This window comes from Poecilia latipinna, unplaced genomic scaffold (assembly GCF_001443285.1).
Source record: "Poecilia latipinna isolate Pla-1442-1.1 unplaced genomic scaffold, P_latipinna-1.0 Scaffold990, whole genome shotgun sequence".
NCBI lineage: Eukaryota > Metazoa > Chordata > Actinopteri > Cyprinodontiformes > Poeciliidae > Poecilia > Poecilia latipinna.
This window is the reverse complement of record NW_015113606.1, coordinates 280370-306792: the sequence shown is the minus strand read 5'-3', so window position 1 is coordinate 306792 and position 26423 is coordinate 280370. Positions and strand designations below refer to the sequence as shown.

At 44.6% G+C, this 26423-nt stretch overlaps 2 protein-coding genes across 2 annotated transcripts; both read right to left on the bottom strand.

Annotated features, from left to right (window-relative positions):
* Nucleotides 1-1898: 1898 nt before the first annotated feature.
* Nucleotides 1899-15371, bottom strand: LOC106958494 (chondromodulin). The gene is made up of 7 exons (XM_015050419.1): nucleotides 15264-15371; nucleotides 14993-15133; nucleotides 10932-11072; nucleotides 10373-10486; nucleotides 5291-5441; nucleotides 4799-4905; nucleotides 1899-3157 (listed from the first exon to the last, which is right to left on the bottom strand). Exons 1-7 carry the CDS (start codon nucleotides 15333-15335, stop codon nucleotides 2933-2935), a joined length of 951 nt encoding a protein of 316 aa, XP_014905905.1. The 5' UTR covers nucleotides 15336-15371; the 3' UTR covers nucleotides 1899-2932.
* Nucleotides 15372-17963: 2592 nt separating this feature from the next.
* Nucleotides 17964-22174, bottom strand: LOC106958498 (protocadherin-8). Its single transcript, XM_015050427.1, has 3 exons — nucleotides 19351-22174; nucleotides 19030-19255; nucleotides 17964-18943 (listed from the first exon to the last, which is right to left on the bottom strand). Exons 1-3 carry the CDS (start codon nucleotides 21841-21843, stop codon nucleotides 18591-18593), a joined length of 3072 nt encoding a protein of 1023 aa, XP_014905913.1. The 5' UTR covers nucleotides 21844-22174; the 3' UTR covers nucleotides 17964-18590.
* Nucleotides 22175-26423: the final 4249 nt, after the last annotated feature.

Below are 26423 nucleotides of genomic sequence, written 5' to 3'. Positions count from 1 at the left end.
TACGGCTGACGCCTTGAGGACAGGGTTTACTTACTGCAGCGTGATCGGTATCGAGACGGAAGAAGCTCCCCCTCACCTCAGGTTGTTTGTCCAAGGACGAGGATGCAGCCGAAGACGAGGGAAGCTTTCGTGCTGTAAATGCACAGGGTGTCGGTGTATTTTTTTTAAGAAGTCTTAAATTGATTAAAAAAATTAAGTTGGCCTTTAGCATGTTGATTGCAGCTCTTAAATTTTGTCTGGACAGGACTGTTTCATCTTGTATATTAGAGGCCACCAAATCGATACAAAATATCGATACCAAGACCTTATCTGCTCGATATTTGAGTGGTGAGATCAATGCTTTTGTTCCAGTTTCCCTCTTCAAATTTAGTTTTATTTTTGCATTGCAGTTTCTAAACTGTTCTACCTGAAAGATTCTGTAGTGATTTGCTGGAATTATCTTTTTTTTTGCACTTTATTTAGGAAAAATGCACACAAATCAAGTTAATATTATTCAAGTATTTCATAGACACTTTAATCCAAATTGTGTCAAACCAGAAAACCACCAGAAAGTCAGATGTTTGATATCAAACATAAAAAGTATCGGTATTGGTATATACTGTTGTATATTCCATGTAATTTTTTTGTTGCAGGTTTGAGTCAGACATCTTCATTGTGTTCTGTGATTTGAAACGGTTGAGGCTGCTGCTAGCTAGCTGCTAATACTCCCTTGCTAGCTAGCTAGCTACCTTTTGTGTCCATCATGGGTAAGTTCAAATTTATTGCCAGTTATATAAATGAAGTTTGGATATTTCTGTGGAAATACAGGTATTAAATTTTATTCACAATGCTCTTAAAAAGGTCTTCAATGTGAGTTGGTGAAACGGGCAGAGACCCGGTATGCAGCAGCTGTGAGGGGGGGCGTCCTACCAAGCCAGGAGAGCATTAATATGGATCAGCCTCCCTAACCACATCATCAAGCCTCTCACACTGAGTTAAGTGTTAAATTCATCACACATCGTTTCATCTCTCCTGATGATCAAACAGCCATTTGTGACTCTGGATGGAACTCTTCGCTCCGTGACACTTTACTTTTCTCTCTCTCTCACTCACGCACTCGCACACACACTCCTCTAGTATCCTTCACACACACAAAAAAACACACACCGCCCCCATCCTTACCCCCTACCCCTGCCCGAGGCGGCTCTGCGACATCAAAAGGAGCTAAGCGCTTTGCATCGTGGGTAAGATCTGGGAGCGTGACGGGCTGCAGAGTCTTTAGTCTCATTAAAGAGTTCTAGATCTTCGACTCTCACATTAAAGAACTCTGGAAAAACTTTCTGCTGGGGCCTTTGGAGCAGGGACCAGATGAGACGCTTCTCAGAGAACACTGAAGGAAACCGGCGATACATGCAAGACGTGTGATCAGATAACATATATTCTTTTGATCTATAACAGAATAAAGACGCTTGAAACCTAGAAGTTTACTTAAAAAAACAAGCAAAAAAGTTTTATTTCATGATATTGCACTTTGAAAAGTTTGGAGTGGAGGTACAGCTACATTTAGATGGAAATTTGGAGGGAAAAAAGCACATTGTTTTGTTAAAGGTAACTTGTGAAAAGAGCTGAAGCTAATATTATCTGAAATGTCAACAGGCATAAGTATTCACACCCCCGGAGCCTCTTCCAATGGATTTTATTTGGGTTTTCATTCAACAAAAAGGCGCCCGGCTGTAAAGTGAAACATGTTTTTTTTTTTTTAACAATCTTAAAAGTGTGATGTGTCTTTACTCTGAAACACCCTATTACAAGTACAATCAGTCACCTTCAATTTACCTGACATGGTGGTGGAAGCGTCATGCTGTGGGGATACTACAGACATCTCATATTTTTACATCTATTTGCTTTATCTCTGGACGTTGGGCGTTCTGGCTTGAAAGTGCATCTGTGAATCTGACCAATAGTGAGAAACTGTGACATTGTAATGACTGCTTTGATTACGATGGAGCCATAAATGACTTCTCTTCCTGATTGTTAGCATTTTGGTCACCAAGATGTAGAAAAGGTTGATCCCTTTTAATCTTTTATTGCTATATCAGAGCCACCTGGAAGGATATAGCCAATCAAATATCACCTCTGTTTTTATTGTTTGTGATTAAAACCGATTGAACTTCAGCTTGTTTTAGATTTCTAAAGCAAATCCTTCCATATGCAGCTCTGGCTTCCAGTGGAAGGATTTCATATGGGCAGTGACGCAGGGCGGCTTTAGAAAGGGGCGGTCTGCCCAAAGACAGGTTTTCTTCCACCATCCTGTATTTAACCTTTCCCTCCAACTCTGCCCATGTACCCTGTTCATGCTGAGTTATCACATAAAATCATAAAATCCTAATAAAATGCATCTAAGTTTCTCTTATTCAACATCGGAAACCTCCGGATGTACGGTTCTGCAAATCCACCGACTTCTTCTGGAGTCCTTTGTAGATATTTATGTACAGAATTTTAGGCAACGTAAATCACAGGCTCTATTAATGCAAGCTTTTCCTACGCGTCTACATTAAGTAATGTCACCATCTCTGTTTTCTAGGTAGCATGTTGCGCTCTAGCTCAGAAGACCCCAGATTAGTAGCTGCAGTGTGTGTGTGTGTGTGTGTGTGTGTGTGTGTGTGTGTGTGTTTTTACAGCATGAAAGGATGTGCCGCCACTGCGTTTGCCTTTCAATGTCAGATCAGCTTTATATGCATCTAGAATTCATAAACACAGCTACTAATGCAAGTTGCTTTTGAACAAATCTGCTTAGACTTAGCTACCTACAGTAGATGTTATTAAGTAACTCCCCCCCTCCTTCTTTTCTTCTTCTTTTTTTTAATAACTTTTCCCTTCATCTCACCTCCCTTTGAACCCCGTCCCTCCCTCCTGGGCTCTGCCGCATCTCGGGCGAGTACTGGTGGCTTTCTTACACCAGCCCCATGATGCGCGCCACCCACCATTTGCAGGGCATGATAACTCTGCAGGCCACCCTGCAGTTTCGGAAGTGGTACGGCCAGGACTGGTGGCCGCCGAGCGGCTCGCAGATCCTCTGACAGTGGGTGTAGCCGCGGCGACACTCATTGCAGCACACGCCCTGGTGGTCCAGCATGGGGTCGATGTCCGGGGCGCCCTGCTCGCCCTCCAGTCCTCGCTGCAGGGAGAGGAGGGAGGGGAAGAGAGGGGGAAGCAGTCAGACTTGAGTGGCTCGTTTTCCTCGTGGGCATGTTTAGCAGTGAAAAGATCTCATTTCAGCCCTGTTAAATATGGATTTTTCAGCTGGCAGGATTGGGAGGCAGGGAGGTCACATGTGTGTTTTTTTTTTTTTTTACCCCCTGTTAGTATTCGGTTTAATCCTGCCTGCAGTTGTCAGGGCTGTGATGAAAGGAGAGGAGGCTGGAAGGGAAGGAAGGATGTGTAAGTAGGCAGAGGTTGGTAGTAACTAGCTACATTTACTCACTTACTTTTACTTGAGTAATATTACTCTGAAGTATCGCTACTCTCACTCGAGTAAAATTTCTGGATGTTCTACTCACTGTGAGTAACTTTACTGAATGAAGAACAAACACGTTTCAACCAAACATCCATCGGACACGTGCCTGAAGTTTTTGTTAATGTTTCCCATAAGCTTTACATAGAAAGAAATTGAATTGGAATAATAATTTTGCCTGATTTAATTATGTTATTTACATGAATTATTTTCATTTTGGTCTTTAAACGGGGCAGTATTACATAAAATCTACTTTTTTTAGCTGTTGGATGTTGTTCCATCATCAAAAACATACCTGGAGTGTTGTCTTGATTCTTTCATGCATGTTTGAGAAATCCTTTAGTCTCCATGACACCCATTCAATTGTGCAAAACGCCTGGGGCGGGGGACCTAGCCCCGCCTTCAACAACAAAGTTCCTCCTCAGTTCCTCCATAAAGCCCACTCAGCTCCTTAAGACTAGCCAACAGACATTGGCAAACACCTGGTGGCACTGCACATCTGAGCTCAATATAGGAGCTACTTCCTAGTGAAATGGTAAAAATGTTAAAGGATTAATTGAGGAGCAATTAACCTGAAGATGGAGTTTCAGAAAGAGGAGTTTCTTAAAGAGACAGCTGTGCCATCTTAAGGCATTAAATTACTAAGGCATATTCGATATTTACAGCATTTTTATGGCAACTCAAGTTAACATTACACTATAAAATGGTGCTATGCAACTAGAAAACACATAATATTGTCCCTTTAAAATACCAAAATTTCCACGTAACATATTTTACTCCGTCTGGGTTAAGGTTAGGGTTAGGATAACGATTTGTGCTTTGATCAGTTACTACAAATTATGCTTTTTTACAAAACACTCCTTTTTACTCTTGAGTACTTTCTTGGACAGGTACTTTGTACTTTTACTTAAGTGAAAACATGTTGAAGTAGCACTACTACTCTTGAGTACAATTTTTGGCTATACTCAAAAACCTCTGTATCAGTATGGGGGCTGTTTAAACAGGGCAGCGGGGGCCACGGAGAAGAAATGCAGGGGGTTGAGGGCGATGAAATTATTCATACAGCCTCATTCCTGAAAAGGAAAGCTTTAGACAGCCGCGCGGAGAAAATACATGCACTAAAAGATGTGCAGTGACGTGCCGAGCCCCTCCGCCGTGACCCCAGCATCTGCTGCGGCTCCCGTAGATGTGAGAAACTCTCCGCGGGGAAAAGGCCTTCTCAGGTAGCGCCCCTCGTATCCGAACGGACAGCTCGGAGCGCTCCGGCCGGATGTAAACACCGCGGAGGGAGCGCGTGTGACTCACCTGATAGGGGTTCTCCGGGTTGAACTGCGCCTCCCCGTCCTCGTCCTCCACCGGAACAGCTGCCTGCCGGCGCTCGCGAGGAGCGGCTCTGCTCTTCCTCTGGCCGCCTGCAACACGTCACAGTGTCACTATCTGACAGCGGGCCAAATTTAGGAGCGGAGTGGCACTAATGTCGCACGGCCGCTTCCCGGGCAGCGGACTTCAAGATCATCAGATGAAGTGGGAAGATAAACAAATGCTATATATATATATATATATATATATATATATATATAGCTTTTGACCTCAGTGCATGCTAAAAATTCTCGATTCACGCTCTCTGGGAATCTTCAAAACACAATTCAGATCAAACGGCAGCGATGTTAAATAGAAAAATACTTCAACCCATTTGACCCATGTTATCTTTGTTCTGTGTAAGCACTCTGTTTGGCTGTTCAAATCCTTTCTGTGTCGGATCTGAAATGTTTTTTCGTTTTTTGTTGTTTTGCATACCGGGTGAGTGTGTGGGACGGAGCCAGAAGATGGGCAGGTCTTCACACAGGTCCATGATCTTGCTGCTGAGGAAGGAGGAGTCGGACAGAGGCGGTCCTGCTGCCACCAGGATCAGATCGTCCTCGAATTTGGCTGGCATCACCTCGTCGCCCTGCAGGGAAGAATAAAAATGAAACGCACTCAGAGTCACAGCCAGTCGTTTCCGTATACTTGTATGTTCTTCCTCGTCTTTGGATAACCTACTCTACACGACGGAAGCTTCAATTTCTTGCCATAAATATGGCGTCGAATTTACGCCAAAACGTCATTAGCTGCACTGAACGTCCCATGCGCGGACCATTCAGGGGCCAGTAGCGATGCTGGTTTTTGGGCGGGAGGGGAGTGGGGGGGATTAACACCTGTAGCTGTCTGTGATCTCAAAATATCAATCTGTAGTTTAATAATGAACAAAGTGTAGAAAAAGAAACAATAGGTCGTCTGTGATTGGCCAATTTTCCGCTATCGCTGACTCCGGTTGTTATGGCTTCCATAGCTAAAATATGGATGCATTATGCTAAGGTGGCTGAGTCGAAGCTTGTTTAGTAAGAGTTTCATGAATTTTTCATAGAAGCATGCATGTTTCATAGCTACAGAGATGTTGTGTATACATTAGAAATTCACAATATTACTTGGTCTGGAAGTAGACACATTTGTAGTTTAACAGGTTTAGATATTTCGATAGTTTTAGCCAACATTTAGCTCCCCTTATCTGGGGAAAATAAAAGCTGTAACCTGCCTTAGATCAAGGTCACACTGGGTAACAAATATAGAAACCATTCAAATAATTTACAGCACAAGAAATAAAGTGAAACGTTTATGCATTTATTTACTCAAGATGAACTTACTATATTACTTGCTATGGAATATGTTTATGTGAGAATCCATATTAAGCTTAAGGTTTCAGTATATGTTTCTGTTTGTCTATCAGCCTATACTTCTCAGACCTGGTAGCTGCCAACACTTTGCAGAGGCAGCCACCTCCAGGATGCCAGAAGGTCCCACAGGTAATAACATCCGTTGTTAATTATCTGGAGTGGCAATCACAAATAGTTCAGGCAATTAAAAACTCCAGCCGCACATTTACTTAAACATCTAAAATAGAGCTGAACTTGGAAAGAAACACGCAGAAAGGTCAACAGAATGTATCTGTGGAAACACAAAGAATTAGACCCAGTCCTTCAGTACGATCACAGTGGACAGACTGCAGCCTAATTAAGTGACCTATGAAGCCTTTTTTTTTCTTTTTGCACAGAGTTTTATTTACGCTTCAAAAACCCAAAATCCTACCCAGTGCAAATATCTTAGTAGATTTGAAATAATACTAAACTAACTTAAAATAAGCTTTTCAGTCAGATATAGGAGTTTCTTGTAAGTCAACTATTTCTTAATGTTGATGACAAACTATTAAAGCCAGTACTTTTTCATCAATATTAAGGAATCGTTGACTTAAAACAAGCACCTGTTTCTTGCTGAAAAGTTTATCTTAATTCAAGTGTACTAATATATTTGCTCTACAAACCAGACCAGAACTACTTGGTAAGATTTTGTGTTTTTTTTGCAGTGTCATCCTTCACATACTTTCAAAACCACGTTTCATTTTCCTTCCATAATTATGAACTGGCTTTGTGTCGGTCTATAGCAAATATCCCATTAAAAACAACGAGTACATATTTTAAGGTGTATCACTGCGAAAGTCATTCCCAAGCAGACATTACAAGAACAAAACAATAGTTTGCTGCCGGGGTTTTTCTGTATTTTGTCACTCCCCTTTAAATAACCCACACTCTCCGCATCATGTCCAAATCTAATCCTCATTATCGGCGCCCCGTTAACGCTCCGTTTTGGGATTATAAAGTCAAGCCCGAAGGCACTCCAGGCTGCAATATGTAGATTTTTGCTTTCGCGCTGACATTTGGCCGCACGCACGTTAACGTCGGCTCTCGTCAGCATCCGACGGAGGGGGGAGGGGGGCAGCGGTGAAGAGGTTTGACGTCCTGCATGGACGGGAGTCTGCTTAAGATCCGAATGAGGTCTCACCCCATAAACATACGTGTTGTGTGTGTCCACAGCCCGCAGGAGAGGAAGAGGGGAAAGTCTGCTGGGATGATCTCGCCCACAGGCTGCACTGCACCAACCAAAGTCACGTTTAGGGAACCGTTCAGAAATGACTTCTTCTTCTTCTTTTTTTTTTCTTCCCCAGCTCAAAATAATTTGCTGGAGGGACAAATAAAAGCAGGGGGTCCTTCTTCACTGCTCGTCTGACTGATAAGAGTTTATCTGACCCGCTCCCACTGGATCAAGGAGGGGGGTTTGTGTGTGTGTGTGTGTGCGTGTGTGTGTGCGCTTATCTAACCCATATTTCCCATCATTCTAAATTATAGCAAATGACCAGCCTGCAGCAACCATTATAACGACATCTCCATGTCTTCCAAACACACGCGGGCTTCACACGTGGCGTACACACACACAAACACACGCGCGCGGCGCACCCACGATCATTTATGAGGCAATAACGCAAACACACACCCGAGCGCAAATGTGAAATAAATGATCGTTTATGGGGCAGACAGAGGCAATAAGAGCAGCCTTGCGTGATAATTAATTGTGTTGTTGTTGCGTTCACGTGGGAGTGTTTGTGAGCGTATGCGTCGACGGGGGAAGCGGCTGGTGCTGATGCGGATTTATGCGGATGCGAGGCTTACCCAGAACTAAATGATTTTAATTATCACGCGGCCTCAATTGAGCAATCACACGCTGTGGTGTGTTTTTGTGATAACAATCCTCACACACGACACACACACGACGTGCAAGTCCTCCTACTGTGTGCGTGTATATATATATATATATATATATATATATATATATATATATATATATGTATATGTATGTGTCTGTGTGTGTGTGTGTTACCCTCGCAAGCTGTCACTACTCACCTGTGTGGTCCTGATAGGTGACTTGCTTAAATTTCTGAGCTCGCATTAGCGGTAATTAAAAAGTGGCAGCTGTTTAGAGCAGTGATGTTAAGTATAGAGAATTAGTTTTCATAAATACCTGTGAGGAGCTTTAGGATTTGTAATTGCGAGCGTGCGACACGGGCTACATTTATTAATCCCTTAAACTTCAACAACGCTCCACATAAACACGCGCTAAGGGTTAAAAATAGGGCTGCACGATCGCCGATTACCGATCTTTTAAAAAAGCTCAATATGTCGATTCCAATTTTGGCCGATCCCTTTTTTTTTTTTTTTTTTTTTTTTGAAATGTTGCTCAATATAGCAAGAAAGTTGTCCAGTTGGCAACAGTGGGGTCACTATTAATTGTGAACGTGCAGACATGACTTGGAGGGCCAATCTGTCAGTCCAAACCTTTCTCACCAGAGAGTAAAAGAGGACAGTGTTTGATTTTTACACATTTGCCAAACTAGATAAGATCGCCTTCATATGTAAAAATCGGCCAATTACCGATTTCCCAAAATGAAAGAAATCGGCTGGACGATAAATCGGTGCACCCCTGGTTAAAAACCTTGTAGCTGACCAAACTGTCATTCACGTTTCATTAAGAAGGAGAGCTAATGCTAACAGCTAATGCTATTCAGAAGTCATAAATACATAGATTTTACCTCTCATTTTCCACAGTGTTTTTAAGGTGCAGCAGCCATGTTAGATGCTAAACTCAGGACCGCTGGGCAGCCTTTCACTTTTCTGCTTGGATTGTTTTGTTGTTTCCATTTGGGAAATCAGAAAAGGTTAGATAAGCACAGTATGTCGGAAAACTTGCTGGTCATCAGCACGACAGTGTTAGACCCACGCAAAGAAAATAACAATAATAAACTTAAGAGAATGAAGTCATACAATTACAATAGTAAAGTTGTAAAATCACCAGAATAAAGTCATAATGATTCTCACACAACTTTATTCTCAAAATATAACTTCATTCTTAAATTATTGCGACTTTATTCTCATATTATTTCAACTTTACTTTCTTAATATTACAGCTTTATTGTCATGATATTCTGGTTTTATTCTTGTAATATTAATGACGTCTTTTCATCATTTTATGACTTTATTCTTGTAAATACATTTTTAAAATCTTTCCTTAGTACAGCCCTCACGCTCCATTGCACATCAGGACTTGTGCAGGTTCTAGCTGCTAATATCTCTGCAGACCCCACACATCCTGGACGCAAACTGTGAATACTTTTTCCGTCAGGTCGACGCCACAGAGGCAGTTTCTCCTCCCAACTCATGCATGCGTTTCGAGGGAGGAGGGACTCCTATCTCAATTCTTGCTGCTCTGATCAACAAAACAGAAAACATTCAAACCCCCAAAAAATCAGGAAACTGCATGATGGGAAAATTTTTCTGTTTTGGAGCTACTATGATTTCTACATCCCCTTTCTACAAAAAAAAAATAGTACTTTATTCAATTAAAGTGTAGGTGAAATTAATTAAAATTTGAATCTGAATCACAGTTTTTTATTGGGGGGTGAGGGGGTGAAAAAAAAAATCACAAGTACTTTTAAGTTGGCCCCTGTAGCAAAACGTTTGAACATCACCACTGCAGAGGAACCATTAGCTTCCAAACTGAGTGGCACAGAGAACTGAATACATTTTAGACGATTGTGCTGCCGGCTGAGTTGGTTTTAACCAAAGCACGATTCATAATTAGGCTGAGGAATTACAGATATAATTTTCCGTCTCTTGAATAAATGGAACAAAGGCTGAAAAAGCATTTCGTACAAAGACAAAGCCGATCACGCACAAGCTGGGCACACATCTGACTAAATACTTCTTTTCAGATGGGTTTCCGTCTCTTCACAACGGATGAAACATGTTGGTTACACAGTATAACCAGCAGATATGTTTGCAACAGAGGAAATCCAAGCTAAAATGTTAACAATCAGTTATAAATGATTTATCGTCTGTTTTTTGACAAAGCAAAATAAATTCACAGTTCATCAGATTTTAGCTCATTGCAGGGATAAAGAGCAGCAAGTACGCAAATGAAAAAAAAAAAAAAAACCCACAAAGAAATTCATCTCACCAGTTCAAATGTGATCGGGTCCTTGATCAGAGGCTCCACGTCTGGGAGCTGAGCTTTAACCTGGGTCCTGATGAAGCACTTGTCTCCCCCCGAAAACCGGATGCCTGTAATTCCCTGAAAAAGTTTTTGAAAGGGCGAGTTTATATCTGTTCACCTCACCAATAATGTCACACTCCAGATATGATGCATTTGTGCACAACTTCAAATATATATGAAAAAAAAAGGATCAAAGGGACTGTGATTAAAGGTCAAAATTTTAATATTCAGCGCCGTCAACCGCCGCCGCACTTCTCTGATTAGCCTGATTGGGGCTCTTTAATTAAAGGTCAAAAACCACCAGTCTGAATGTGCCGGAAATCAGAGGGCCGACGCATCTCGACACTGATTTTTTCCCGAGGGGATCCGATGTCTACTTGTTCTTCATTCCTCCACCGGGTTAATGAGCCAATCTTCCCCCGACCCCCGAGAGGAGCCGCCGTTGTTCCGACCAATCTCACTGATTCCTCCGACGCGGCCAACGGCGCCGCGATGTTCTCCGATCGCTTCGCATGAAACTCACTATCTCGAAGTCGTGGACCTCCAGAGCCTCGTCGGTGCCGCTGCCCGTGCTGAACGTCTCCATGTTGTTGGCGGGGTCGATCTCCATGGAGCCCTTCTCCACCTTGCCGTTGATGCTCATAGTGTAGTGGACATTGTAGACCTGTGGACACACACACACACACACCCACACACACACACACACACACACACACACAAACACGCAAACGATGAGCCACAAAGAACACGCTCCACACACTTTGTCATGTTTTGTTACGTTACCACAAACTTCGGTGAGGTTTTATTTAATTTTTTTTTTTTTTTTTGAGGATTTAATGTGACCGAGCAGCACAAATTAATGCATAATTTAAACCGTTTCTCGTAATCAGAATGATAAACTATGACTTTGGAGAATCTCAAGAACAAAGTCCATGTAATAGAAGATTATTGCTCTGCAAAAACACAAAATCTTACAAAGTATTTTTGGTCTAGTTTCTAGTGCAAATATCTTAGTGAGCTTGACAAAAGTTGATTTCTAGTGACTTTTTAATGAGATATAGATACTTGTTTTAAGTAAGTAATTCCTTAATATTGCTAAGAAAAAAACTTTTTTCCATTTTGCAGATTATTTGTCTTCTAACTTGACATTTTCTCTTTGTTATAAGTTAATTTATCTGCCTATGGATCAAGTTGTTTTTCATCAATATTAAGGAATTATTTACTCAAACAAGCTGCTATGTCTTGCTAAAATGTTACTAGTAAGTTTGTTTAGTCTTATTTCAAGTTTACTAAGATATTTTCACAATAAAACTAGACCAAAAAAATTCTTGGTAAGATTTTGTAATTTCAACAGTTTTGGTCAGTATCTGTGAATGCTATGTTCTTGCATTCATTGTATCTTAAAGGGGCACTATTATGTATTTTCCATCTGCACAGTTCATAGCACTATGAAATAAGTATGTATGTAACCTCCAGGTCTAAAAATGCTGTATCTTAGAAGAAATCTGACTTTTCAATTTGACCCCTTGAAATTGGGCTTCTGTCTCTTTAAGACGCTGCTACTCTTTCCGACACTCCGCCTTCTACATGCATCACATCAGTGCTTCTCATTATGCCATTTACAAACGTTCATTGGACTGAGAAGTTCTTCTTATGATGAGTGGCAGATCCACCAGGTGAAACCCTGGAAATAGCACCATTCATTTCTTAAGAACAAAGAAACTCATTTCTTTATTTATCATACAATCAGTCTCTTTTTCACCAGATCTGTCACTACGTACTTTGTGTCTTAAACGGATAATTAGCACAGATGTTGCACCATGGTAGTGCAAGGTCACACACACACACACATACACACACACACCTACACACACACCTACACACACACACACACACACACACACACATACACACACACACACACACACACACACACACACACAGTGACTGTTCCCTATACGTGTCTCAGTTCATTAGACAGCCAGTTATTACAGGTTCATTTCTTCGTCAGAGAAATGCTGCTTAGACTCTAGGAGCAAAAGTTTCCTCCCGTTGCTACAGCAACCGTGGAGCTGAGCTGACACCCACATCCCTGGAAGCTTCATTATGCCGATCCGAAGTGTTTTATAAATATTCACAAAAATTTCCTTTTTTTTTTTTAATTACCATTAATTCTAAAATCAAGTATATACCCAGAGAACCGGTTCTCAAGCCCTTCATTATGTTGTTATGTTACTTCTAGTCTACGTTGCTGTCATATAAATATTCAGTTTCTAGATGTGCGAAGTCAGTAAACCTTCAGTCGGCCATGCTTCAATTCATTTTGGTATAACATATTTGAAAATCTTCTTTCCCTCACTGTAACGCACATTTTTCAGTTGATCTACTGCATAAAATGTTTACAAATTCATACTGAACTGTGCCGTTGTATCGTAAAAAGTGGGAAAGGCCAGAAGGTGTGGGGATGTTTGGAGGCTCTGTGGCCGACATGCATAGTTTCAGACCGGCAGGTAAGATATGAGGGTCCTGAGAGTGAACCCACCCCACACTGATATGCTGTTCAAGATTTTTTTTTTTAAAAGTCCTTCAACAAACAAAATAACAAATACACAAAACAAATGATACTGGAGTCGGAGGAAGGGAGTTGGAGCCACAGGAGAGGAACCTCTGTCTGCTTTAGTATTTAGGCTTGAATGGGGGACAATCGGCAAGACTTCACAGGACCTCAAGGCCCTGATGGAGGTGCAGGGATGCAAAAGTTTGTGGTGTAGATCAGTGTGTGTCCATGTAGAGCTCCCCAGTTCAGAACCAATGTCTTGAAATGCACCAGAGAATCAGCAGGGAGTCGATGAAGATACATTAGAAGTGGAGTTACATGAAGACCAGTCAGGGGCCCAGCAGGAACAAACTTGCAAACTGCAATTTTTGTCTTTTTTTAATGACTTATAGTGCGATTAAATGTATTCATGGGTAATGTTAATTGCGTTTCTTATATAATGGAAACACCACAATGGCGAAATTTTGTTTTCTTGACATCAGCAGAATGCCAACATAGTTTTGTGCTCTTTTGTAACAACAACTTGTCTAGTGATGGGAAATATTCTTAAAAAGTGACCGGACCGAGAGGGAGCAGGTAGAGCAGGAAAAGGCCTAAAGCAGAGTCCTGTGGAACGCCGAAATTAAAGGGACAGGAACATTTTCTGTACATGGATGTAGCCAAGAAGGACAGGAAGTGGTACGAGGATGAGGGCATGGGATTTATTTAATAACTTATCTTGAGGCAAACTGTGATTTCAATTGGGTTTCTTATTTAATGGAAACATCGCAATTACTAAATTGTGGTGTTGTTTTTTTTTATATTAGTGGAATATTAACAAAGGTTTGCACACTAATGTAATGGAAACACAGCGAGTGATTGGAAATATCCTTAAAAGATATCAGTATCAAACCAAGAGGGAGCAGAAACAGCGACTGCCCTAAAGCAGAGCCCAGTGGAACGCCAAAATGGACTAGACACGAATGGGATCTGTACGCAAATGTTTAAAGAAGAACCCGAAATACCAACCCAACTCCTCAGTCTGCCTCGCAAGGTCGGACGGTCAACAGTGTCTTTTTGTTCTCTCACATTCACCTCTGCCCTTCTCTGAGTTAAACCTGACACTTTTCCACAAAAGTCCCACATTACTTTCCTCACATCCTCTTTCTGAGACACGCATTCCGCACTCGGTTTAGTCTGGCCGTCCGTCTATCTCGTTTCGTCTCATTTCCTCGCCACAGACCCTTCCAGTCTCTCAGGAGCAGAAAGCGCGCTCGCCGCCGACTGCGTTTTGCCGCTCGTGTTTTCCACCTCTTGCCCCCGGAGCTTCGGCGGGACCAGAGAGAGAGAGAGAGAGAGGGGCCCCTCGCCCCACTCCTCTCCCCCTCGTTGCACCAGTTCAGGATCCCACAGCACAATGGCTCCATTCATTTGCCTCACACTGTACCACAGAGAGGAGGCGGATGATTTACACTTCTCGGTTTGCCTAAATACCAACAATTTAAAAAAAAATAAAATAAAAAATTGAGCTCCTCCATCTGTTTTGATCTGCTGGGACTTTAATTCAAACAAGTTGGACATCCTAACACCGATGACTAATAAGCTTTTTTTTTTTTTCCTCCTCCATTATGAACATATTCAACAGACGTCTTTCTAGACTGCCATTTTCTCCAAAGAGAGTCGTTTTTATTTTATTTTTCTAAGTGGATATGGAAAAGGAGAGAGGAGTTTGGGGGTATTTGAGCTCTACTGGTACAAACTGATTAGTCACATCCCTCCCTTTTTTAAATCTGTGCTTTAATGGAACTGCAGCAACCAAAGAACCACTGGATACAACCCTGTAAACAAAGACACGAAGCATAAGAAAAAGAGTCTGTGCCCTTTAATGCTAACGAACACATTTCAATATGCATACAATAATAAACCAGAACCTCTCATCAGACTGCACTATCTTCTCTATCGTCTTTCTCATCGACCCACGTTACGTCTCAGGCGGGCTGAGAGTTTCTCCCGCACACAGAGCCGCAGGTGTGAAACGTCACTCTTACGTGTTTCTCGTTGTTGTTCCAGAAGTAGAAAGCGCCTGCGGCTCCCAGCAGCAGCAGAACGGCTCCGGTCACCAGCACGGCGATCCCGGCCTTCAGCAGGCGTCCGGTGGAGGCCGGTTTCACCGCCACGGCAGAGTAGGCCTGGACGGGTTCGGCACGAGCAACAAACAACAAAACGACACATGAGACTTTTGTGGTTTGACTGAGCTGGTCACCCTTAGGGGGATGCACAGCAGGGTGCCACAGCTTCGTCTTGCACCAAGCAACTCACCGGAGGCATGAAGTGATGCTGGTCCTCTGGTTCCGCTGTCGCGATGGGTATTTTCTCTGAGCTCCCGGCCATGACTGGAGCCAAACAGACAAATACCTTTTTAAGCCCCAGTTCACTCAATCCCCCCCATCCTCTCCCCCGGTCTCTCTCTCTCTCTCTCTGTCTCTTAGAATAGGAGGAGGGCACTTCTCGGCCAAACTTTACTCCTTAGCCCAAGCTGAGCATTTTCAGCTCTTAGAACTTTTAATAAAAAAAGGTAAAGTTAAGGTTGTAACTTCAAGCTGATTAGCAGCCAGAGAAGACATTAATGTAACTCAGAGGGGTTTTTTTATGCTTTCTTCCAGAAAAATCATTAACCAATTTTTCCCCTTTGAAGCTTCCATAGGCTTTTGCTCATGCAACTTACATGAGTCTGATCCGCAGGATTTCATATCATTAGGTCTTATGACAACCTCAGCGCTGCCGACTTGGACCTGTTCAGTAATCGTGATGATAGCGGAGGAGGGGTGTTTTCTTTCTTTCTTTCTTTCTTTTTTTCTTTCTTTCTTTCTTTCTTTCTTTCTTTCTTTCTTTCTTTCTTTCTTTCTTTCTTTCTTTCTTTCTCCGTTATCATAACTTTGCACAGCTCTACCCCAGAGTAGTTACTGTTTCAGGTCAAAGGTTACTCCTGCGGAATGTCGCAGTTTTTTTTTCCCTCCTCCTCCTCCTTGATGGACATGGCGACGAGCCAAAACTGTCCTCTCTCTCTGTCTCTCTCTCTGTCTCTCTCTCTCTGTCTCTCTCTCTCTCTCTCTCTCTCTCTCTCTCTCTCTCTCTCTCTCAATCTCTAACTCTCTCTGTCTCTGTCTCTCTCTGTCTCTCTCTCTCTCTCTCTCTCTCTCTCTCTCGCTGAGCCGCATTCCTGCACCGCCTCCTGCGTCCGCAGCGTTTGCTGTTAATAAAACATGCCCTGAATCCATGAATGATAATGATGGGATTATGTGTGCGTTTGGCATGTGGACCAAGATAAATAAATAAATAAAAAATGGGATTCTGTTGAAGTAATGAGAAGATCTGGAAGCTCACAGTGTTTTAGAAAAGTATTTCTACCCTAAATATGGTGAAACTATTCTACCCCTCCTCACAATGTCGCGTTCATCTGGTCATATGCAAGTGTAAACGCATTGATCTGGGCCAGATCAAAGTGATTTGGCCCAAAATTAGCAAAACTGAACCCTGAACAAAAACCAAAGACCTGGAGAAGATGCTAGCCGAAGCTGGTAAGACGGCGTCATCATTCACACTGAAACATGTCCAGTTAGGCTTGAATGCCACTCAGTAAGGAGGAAATTATTACTCCAAAAGTAACACAATAATCAGGTTGCAGTTTGAAGATCCAAAGACGTTCATGTTTGGAGACCTATAGTCTGACAAAACTAAAGTGGAACTGTTTGGTCTGTTGCTACATTTGGAGATAAATGGGAACAGCATCCCATCTGTTTTAGTATGGGGGTGGCAAGCATCGTATTGTGTTGGCTAAAATAGATGACATCATTATTAAAGAATATTATGTGGAAATATTAAGGCAACATCATCCAGGAAGTTGATGATTTGGGTCCAACATCATCCAGAAAGTTGGACCCATTAGGTCCAAATGGGTCTCACAAATGGACAGTGACCCTTAGCATACAGTCAAAATAGTTGCAAAGTGGCTTACGGACAACAAAGTCAATGTTTATTGGTGTGGCCGTTGCCAAAAGCCCTGATCTCAGTCCAATAGAGATATTAGATATGAAACGGCAAATGTGACAAAGTCGCCTTACAAACTTGACTCGGTTACACCGTTTCTGAACTCCAAAAAAAAAAACTACTGAGAAGCTTGTGGAAGGAAACCCAAAAGGTTTGACCCGAATTATGCAGGTCAAACGTTGAATTTAAAAATTTTTTTAGCTCTAATGAGGAAATTTATGGAAACATCTAATTTTGAAGACACCGATACATAAATCTCCAATATACTCTATTATTATTGTGATTCTGGGCATAAAACTGACCTAAAACATGAGACGTTTGGTCTGATTTAACTTCAGATGGTGAGAAAACAAAGGTGCATGTTTTTGTTCGGTGTATGTAAACTTCTGGTGTCGACTGTAAATGCAAGAAAGTCCGTGATGAAGAGCAGGATCACTAAGGCAGGTTTTGGCTGACTTGTGTGTGAAATGGTGGGAGCCAGAGGAGGTGGGGGGGGGGGGGGGGGGTTGCTGAAAAGCGCCTCAGTCTGTTTTTGGCATCTCACCAGCAAAATCATGTATTCACAGAGGGGGAAAAAAAAAAAAAACTTAAGTGACCTTCCTTGGCGGGCTGCAAGGACGCTCAGTCATGCTGCAATAACAGCGACGCCTGTTGGCTCCCGCTACTGACTGACTGGTCTGACTGACTGACACTCCGTCGTCTTCTGGAACAAACTCCAATGCGCGGGTTCACAAGAGTATCTCAAAGTTTATTTCTTTTCATAATGTGACGATTTAAAAAAAAAATTCTGTACATTGAATTATTGCAGTCAAATATTTCATTACATGGTTATCAACTTGATACGTTTTGGGTCACCAGCCCCTCAAATGGAACATTTTCTGAGGGTGTTTTAAATAAGAGGCATGCTTAAAGATCTGTATTTACATATATATCTACATTCTTTTTTTTTTTGCTTTTTTTTTAATATATATATATAAAAATAAAAATCTCTCCATGTACAAGTCTTGCATATGATACACTTCATGTCCAACAAATGCCCCAAAGTGATTGACTGGACCTCAGAGGCGGCTCTCGGCACAGAGACAGACATACCCAAGAGCCGACCCAAGGCATAAGAAAACTGAATAGCTGCTCAGGGCCTCCAGAGGGAACAAGGGGCAGCAAAGAGCTCTACAACTGTTACACAAGTCAAATTTTAGATTTTTTTTTCTTGTTCAAGTGATACATCTGCAGTTTATTGTGCAAAATAAAACTTGTGATCATATTATACATCCTATTTGAAATCATTTAGTATTTATATGGTTTTTACAGTTTATGCTATACAATCATGGTAACGTTTCTGTTATATGAATGATGCGTTAACTTTTGAACATGATTGATATAAAATATTTGAATGATGCCAGCTGATGAGGACCCCAAATCAGATTCTGCTCTGGGCCCCATTCAGTCTTGGACCGGCTCTGTATGCCAGGACTGGATTCTGTGAGCTCACTCAGCAAGACAGCCACATCTGTCTCAGCTTCAAAGCATCATAAATTAAAACTCTGGAAAGTCTGTGCATTTCATCGAGAGCGTGAGAGTTTTTTGTGGCGCTCTGCCCTAGACGTCGTTGTTGGGGCAGTGCGTCGGAGTCGGCGTGTAAACGGGGATGGCGACTTCGCTGATCTCCTGCACCCTCACTGGTCTGGGCGGGGTGACCAGGACGTAGTCGTATTCGCTGTGTAGGACCTTCTCATAGACGCTCTGCAGCCCCACCGTTTTGGGGATGTGGGCCTGGTAGTAGTTGTCCCTGCGGTTGGGGTCCCGGGGCAGCGAGGCCGTCTTGGGCAGGCTGCTGAAGGAGGAGAGGGTTGGGGCCGGAGAGGGGGCCGCGTTGGCTCTGGTGGCCGTGGGGCTCCAGCATCGGTCCGAGTGGCCCAGGACTTTACACTCACTGGTGCATGCCCACAGAGCTAATAGAGGAACAAGGTTAGGTTAGATATGTGGACTAGCACAACTCATCTCTTTAATCTATTGTTTTGGTGTCTTCATTCCTTACCGTTTTGGCCCCCCATGGAAGGAACCATGGCCCCATCCTTCTTCAGGCCAGTGTCTCCGCTGACATCACTGTCACTGTCATTGAAGTCACTATCCCCCTTGCCACTGTCTTTTCCACTGAAGGCGGGGTCCCGGGCAGAGATGGTGGTGTAAGAGTTGCCCTTCCAGATGGTGATGGGCCTCACCGCCTCTTTACCGTTCCCATAGCCAGGCAGAGTGGAGTATCCCTGAAGGAGAGAAGAAGAAAGCACGTTAGTGTCTGCTTAGTAAACACATTTCTCCCCCCTCCTCACAACCCCTCTGTCCCAAAGGAGCATCTCACCTCGTGTTTATTCCCTCGGAGTTTGCTGTTGTTGTCTGAGTCATACACACAGGGCACCTCGCTGCCGTCCTCAGAGGCCGAGCACATGTCGCTGCCCCCGGGGTGAGCCGGAGTGAAAGCACCGGGCTGGCTGCTGTACGAGTGTCCGTCAAAGACCTCCGCTCCCCCTCCTCCTCCTGCACCCGCTCCTACTCCTCCCCCCGCAGCTCCGTGGAGGGGCAGAAGCGGGTTGTCCCCCGCGTGGTTCCTGCCCCGCTCCAGCGTGCCCTTCTCCCCGTAGGAGTCGCTGTCCTCCCCGCTTTTGTCCCGCCGGCGCCGGTTGCAGGTGGTCGCGATGAGGATGATGGCGAGCAGCAGGAGCGTGCAGCTTCCCGCGAGCACGACGATGATCACCACCGACAGGTCCCACTGCGCGCGCGCCTCGTCCCCGCCGCCCGCCTGGTACACCGTCCTGTCGCTCGGCGGGGAGCCCGCGATGATGAGGAAGTGGAGCGTGGCGGTGGAGGTGAGCGCGGGCCTCCCGTTATCGCTCACCGTCACGGTCACGCTCAGGGTCTCGTCCACGTCGTGGCTGAGCACCTGGTTCAGGTAGATATCCCCCGTGACTTTGTTGACGGAGAACACGGAGGGCTCCCCGGTGGCGAGCCCGTACGACAGCTCCGAGTTCATGCCCTCGTCAGCGTCCCGCGCCTCCACTCGGGTCACGATGTAGCCCGTGGGCGCGTCCCGGGGCAGAAGGACCTCAGCCGAGCCGTTGTTGAGCGGCGGCTGTAAGATGAGCGGCGCGTTGTCGTTCTGGTCGATGATCCGGACGTAGACGCTGGCGCTGCCGGACAGAGGCGGGGAGCCGCCGTCGCTGGCTGTAATTCGGAGCTCCAGCTGCTTCATCACCTCGTAATTGAAGCTCCTGAGGGCGTAAAGAGAGCCGCTGGCGGGATCCAGAGACACGAAGGTGGAGATCGGGGAGCCCATGAAATAGGTGTCCGCTAGTTTGTAAGTGACCTTCCCGTTTGACCCCATGTCCATGTCCCGCGCCACCACTGTGGTGATGTAGGCGCCGGGTGCATTGTTCTCCACCACCGCCACTTCGTACACGGGCTTGCTGAACACCGGCGCGTTGTCGTTCTCATCCGTCAGTCTGATGGTGTACTGTGTGATGGTCCTGAAAGGAGGGGAGCCCAGATCCTCCGCCACCACCGTTAAGTTGTATTCGGGGATCTTCTCCCGGTCCAGCGGGCTGGTGCTCACTATCATGAAGCTGTCCTCGTACGCCTGCTGCAGTCTGAAGTGGTCGTGTCCGTAAAGCGTGCAGTGCACCTGCCCGTTTGCGCCAGAGTCTCTGTCCGAGGTGCTGACCAGAGCCACGAAGCTCTCTCTGGCCGCAGCCTCTGTGATGTACGCTATCCCCGCTGTGATAGAGGTCATCGGGGTGATGGAGATCTCCGGCGCGTTGTCGTTCACGTCCTGCACCTGAACTACGATTTTACAAATGGCCGGGCTCGGGTTCGGACCCAGGTCGGTGGCCTGGACATCAAACTCGTACGTGTTCTTGCTCTCAAAGTCAACTGGGCTCTCCAGAGTGAGCCGCCCGGTCTTCCTGTCCACCCTGAAGAGTTGCCGTATCTCGGAGGGCACCTGGTTTCCGAACCCGTAAACCACCTCACCGTTCAGCCCTTCGTCCGGGTCCTCGGCGTTCAGGTCCAGCAGCAGGGAGCCCACCGGCGCGTCCTCGGGCAGGTCCACGGAGAAGCTGCTCCTGTCGAACACCGGGCTGTTGTCGTTGTAGTCTTTCACCTTGACATTTATGCGCGTCGTCCCGCTGCGGGACGGGTTGCCGCCGTCCATGGCGACCAGCTCCAGCGCGTAAGAGGCTTGCGTCTCCCTGTCCAGCTCCTTCATGAGCACCAGCTCCGCATATTTAACCCCGTCGGCCCTGCTGAGCACATCGATGGAAAAGTGACTGTTGACGGAGATCTGGTAGCTCTGGATGTAGTTCACCCCGACGTCCTCGTCCACGGCGAAGTCCAGCGGGATGCGGGTGCCGACCGCCGTGTTCTCGGAGATCTCCAGACTCGACTCTTTTCGGGGGAACTCGGGGGAGTTGTCGTTGATGTCCTTGACCTCCACCTCTACGTGGATGAGCTTGAACTGCTCTTTGGAGAAGCTGACCACGTCGAAGGCGATGAGACAGTGCAGGATGTGTTTGCAGATCCGCTCCCTGTCCACCCTCTCGCCTATCGTCAGCTGCCCGTCGCTCTCCCTGAGACGGATGAAAGAGGAGTTGAACTGTTTCATCATCCTGAAACTGTTCCTGGAGCCTCCCGATAAGGGCGAAGTAGAGTAAACGTCCTTGGCTAAGTTTCCAATCACTGTCCCCGGCGCGTCCTCCTCAAACGTCTGATATTTCATCGTTTTTCCTTGCGTAAAAGCAGCCAAGACCAGGACGGAGGCGCACGTAAACACCAGCAGCCCGTTCCACCCTCTTTCTCCCATCTTGATATTCTGAAATTCAGCAAAACTGTCCTCACTGAGTCTAACTTAGGAGTTCAAACAAAAACGCACCTGGTCTAATAATAATAATAATAATAATAATAATAATAAAAAAGTGTCCTCCTCTCCCTTCAGTCCACTCTCCTGGGTTGTTGGTCAGAACAAAGCCCGTGATAAATATTCCATATGTCTGATTATGCGCACTCAGGATGCGCTCCGCTCCCTCACTCACTCACTCACTACTGGAGGTGTGCTGCTCTGTCAGCGCAAGCGGGCTGCAGTGTCTGCGGGAGGGTTTATATGGCGAGGCATGCAAATGAGCCGCACTGTGACCAATCCGTGCTTTGAGATGGGGAAGACAGAGAGAGAGGGAGGGAAGGAGGAGGAGGAGGAGGGGGGGGGGTCTTCTGCGAGACCTCTAAACCCTGTTTAGAGATTCCTGGGCTGTCCGGAGCAAGTTGGCTACCAATTTGTGGGCTAAATGCAGAGCTTGATTTAATACAGCCATAGTTTCCGTTGCTTGTTTATGTTCCTGGGGCTGTTAAATGAGTCTGCGCACCGACACATGGGTGGAGGGGGAGGCACGGAGATGCGCAGTGTCCCTGAGCTAGAGGACAAAGCATTTGAATAGGAGTGTCTGACTGGGACTGCTTTTACCTCTGAAAAGAGCTTTCAGGCGTGCGAAGAGATTTACACCGAAACACCGTTTAGATCCCCGCACACGCGTGTCCCGTGTAACCCACTAAGAGAAAACACAAGGCTGAGATCCGCCACTGACCTCTCCACCTCTAAAGCAGGAGGAGACCTTAAACTCGAAGCACGCACGACAAAATTTATCATTTTCACCTCATCCTCGGAGCGCCCTCATCCCTCCGGCCGGACAAATATGCTGAATAATGGAAATGGCCACAGTGCTTTGGAAGCGTATTCGGACCCTTGACCCGTTTTGTTCCACAGTTTCTTACATTATGACACACCACCTGCAACGGTACTGTTTTTGGGGATTTTTGCGTCATTGCAAACTCAGAAGTAAAATAATATGGAGTTTTTAAACGCAGATGAATCTGAAAAGTGTGGCGTGCCGCTGGAAGTCTTTAGGGGCGCGTCTCAGTAGCTTTGGACATGACAGGCGAACAATTTTTGCACGTTTTTCTTTGCTCAGCAGCCCGAGTTCAGTCAGACCGGATAGAACATCAGTTTACCAGACTTCCTGCACTTGTTGGAAAGTCATCTGCGGTCTTTTAACGGGTTTCCTTCCAGGATTCCCAACCGTCTCATTAAGTCAAAACAGCCACCTTTTCCCTGCATCCCCATGGCACAGTGCTGCCACCATCATGTTTCACAAAGGGTCTGGCGTACTTTGAGGATCTGCTCTGCTGTGTTACTTTTAGTTGGATGGTCTGTGTGTGTATTCTGATTGAACAGACCTCAGTTATCCTCACAGTTTGGGATACAAACTTCTCCACAACTTTCCCAGTGACCTGCTCTGTTCTTTACCCATCGTGATGTTCTCTAATAATAATCTCTAACAATAAATCATATTCTGAAGCGCACTTCTAACTTTACAGGGTTGGTTTTTATAAGACGTTTGTCACACTGGAGTTTGTTTAGGGGTAACATAGTAAATGGGGTTGAATGAGGTCCATCTTTCATATTTTTATTGGTGAAAAAAAAATCTCCATTATTTTACTTTAACCTCACAAAGCTGTGTCGATAAGACACTTCTAAGAAATTAATTTCCGCATATGCTCAGAAGAATGTGGTGCTAATGGCATAATTTAATAAATTCCAATAAATTCTAATAAATTCCCTCTTCCTCCCGTTCACTCATCGCCCCTGCTGTGCTCTAATCTTGTAATTGTTTGTCTTTCAGATCATATCTCCAGCTACACGGGGACTATATGCACTTCAACATTGATTTTAGTCTAATTCGGTCCTAGCTCAGATCGGCTCACGAGACGTCTTGTGCAGAAAAGAGGGAGACATAGAGGCCATTTCTTTTCTTTCTTTAAATTAAAGCCTATGTAACGACGCCGTTTAACGCGCGGCTCCCAGTGGCCTCGGCTGCTGGAACAGAGAGGCGCAGGTGAAGACGGACAAATACTCCCAGCTTTTACCCGTTACAAATGGGATTTAGCTGTAAACGCAGAGCGTGGGGGGGGGGGGTTGGGGGTTTTATCAGGATTTCAATGGTGAGATTATATCAAAGGCCTATGAAGCCCTCGTTAGCAGCGGCAGGATAATGGCATGACGGGGTCTCCCTTTGCAGCCGTCCTCGCCTGCATTGTGGCCCCTCTGAATCTGTCTGCGCGGGCCCTCGTCCTTTCTGAACCCCTTGCAGCCCCTCCAAGCCCCCCTACCTCCCTCTCAGCCTAACTGTGGCATAATGAAGCAAAGCCACATGTAGCCTTTGTAGCACCATGCCCTTCCACCCCTCCCTCGTCCTCTCCAGATCCAGAAACAGTCCCCGGCTATGACTCCTTTCATTACTCGGAGATGGGAGATGAATTGCCCCGGACACCAGGGTCCCCCCCATTAAAATACATTTAGAGACAGACCGGGGCCCCGTCACGGCTCTTTAAGAGATTTTCTCATTCTTCCTATAGGGCTCGCTCGCTTGCTCTTTCCCGACCCCTCCTCATGCTGCACCCCCTCCCCCAGCCCTTTTTCCAGGGGCAACACTTGCCTTGCAGTGGAAGCTAATACAGGTTGGCATGTTCTATAAAGAACCCATCTGCCACTGAAAGTCAAATAGAAGGCACCTGAATGAACAAGCCCAGCTTAGTTGGGCCTGTCCCAAAGAAGCAGACATGAGACTTTGATTGATTAATGACATCACTTTCCAATTACCCCAGAAGAATGAGATCACCTCATGACTTTATGCTTTAAATGAGCCAGACTTGAGGTCTTGGGGCTTTTTGAAGGATTTTCAACGTTTTTTTCTTCTTTCTTTGCAATTTGCCTACTTATTCACTCATTTTCTGTTCAGAGCTCGTACCAGAACAGGATATCAGATTGTGTAGCATGTGTGTGTACTGCAACTGGTTGGTGAAATGAAGAAATATTAATTGCCATTGCATCATTTGTTGGACCCCCCTCCCCCATATTTAACAGGAAAACTTCTAAGTTTAAAGTCAAAAATGTATCTTATTCCATATCTTAAAATCCAGCATGCCTGCCTTTCAGTAAAACAGTGAACTCAACCACATGTGAGTTACTGTAATCTACAAATACTTGAGACCCCTCCATAACTGCCTTTTTTAATGGTTCAAACACTAAATATACCTTAATATGCATTAATATGCGCAGCGGAAACCGTTTAAGCTCTTCCACAGAAGCTAACATCCAAGGTCAGGGGGTTCAGCCAATCAGGAAAATAAATGCCGCTCCTGGATTGGCTGCTTTGAAAACACCAGCCAACAGCGTGTCGAGTAGCATTTTAGCTAGCTGTTTCAATTTCCCGTGCTATATTTCCTTTAAAATACTTTAGATGTAATCTAAGAAAAAAAAAAATGAATAGGTGAAAATTCAACGATTCAACGGTGTTACGTTCCACAGAAAATATCGAACCATTAATAGCGGAGGTTCGTGTAGAGGGCACTTTGCATGACAACTGAGAGGACATACAATTTGTAAAGCAAATTGGCCCCTACATGGGCAAACCCATGTGGGGCCATCGTGGAACCCGCGGACAAACCCATATGGGACCCATATAGTCTGCCCTCCTTGTCCCCACATGGGGCCCACCTAGGCATGCTGGCTGGGTTCATCTTGAAAATTGCCTCAGCAGCACTAACCTTGATTTTTATGAATAAGTGAAACTCATAAAATGTCCTCTTTTTTCTCTGAACTTAAAACAAGATGTGGGCGGCAGAGCTGTTCTTGTACTCTGCCAAAGGCATATTAGAGATGCTTACATTTTTTATTTTTAGTTTTTTGCAGTTGTGGGTGTGGAGCAGTGAACTGCAGAGTGATGAGCATGGAAGACAAAAGTTGAGTTTTGTAGTGCAAAAATATAGGGCCGAGTATGGAACCCTGTGGAACTCCTTTATTTTATTGTATTCATTGGCGTAACAGGAATGTTGTGCCGTAATAAGTAACTCTATTAAGAGATCTATTAACAAAATAAAATACAATAAAAGTAATGATAGCCATCAATGGGCCATGTTTGATTTATAAAGCCAATCAAACCATTTGCTTGGAAAACAATATCTGCAAGATGTGATCAGTGGTGTTAAAGCCTTTAAATGGATCTTAAACATTGCTGCTGGTCAGGATGGTTTGATATGTTATTGATTACCTTCATAAGGGCTATGGTATTTTACTTTATTTTATTTTCATTTGTTTTGAAAAGCACAAATTTTTCTCCTCCAAAAACTAATTAAATGCAGATTAACAGTAGCGAAGAATAATAATAAAAAAAAACTTCTTCGAGGGCAACAAAAACAGCAATGATATTCATAGGATAAGGTAGTAATTTGCTTTGCAGCTGCAACATTAACCTCGGTGCAAAAAAAAAAAAAAAAAAAACAATCTTTCATTCAGGCGACATGGTGAAGAGCTCTTTCAGATGAAGACAGAGA

Excerpts from the sequence above, each read along its gene's own strand:
- LOC106958494 (XM_015050419.1), bottom strand. The coding sequence starts at position 15,335 with ATGGCCGGGAGCTCAGAGAAAATACCCATCGCGACAGCGGAACCAGAG. Across the intron at positions 15,134-15,263 it reads AGCATCACTTCATGCCTCCG|GCCTACTCTGCCGTGGCGGT; the intron begins GTGAGTTGCTTG and ends GAACCCGTCCAG. Across the intron at positions 5,442-10,372 it reads ACCCGATCACATTTGAACTG|GGCGACGAGGTGATGCCAGC; the intron begins GTGAGATGAATT and ends TCTTCCCTGCAG.
- LOC106958498 (XM_015050427.1), bottom strand. The coding sequence starts at position 21,843 with ATGGGAGAAAGAGGGTGGAACGGGCTGCTGGTGTTTACGTGCGCCTCC. Across the intron at positions 19,256-19,350 it reads TCCGAGGGAATAAACACGAG|GGATACTCCACTCTGCCTGG; the intron begins GTGAGATGCTCC and ends TCTCTCCTTCAG. Across the intron at positions 18,944-19,029 it reads TTCCATGGGGGGCCAAAACG|CTCTGTGGGCATGCACCAGT; the intron begins GTAAGGAATGAA and ends TTCCTCTATTAG.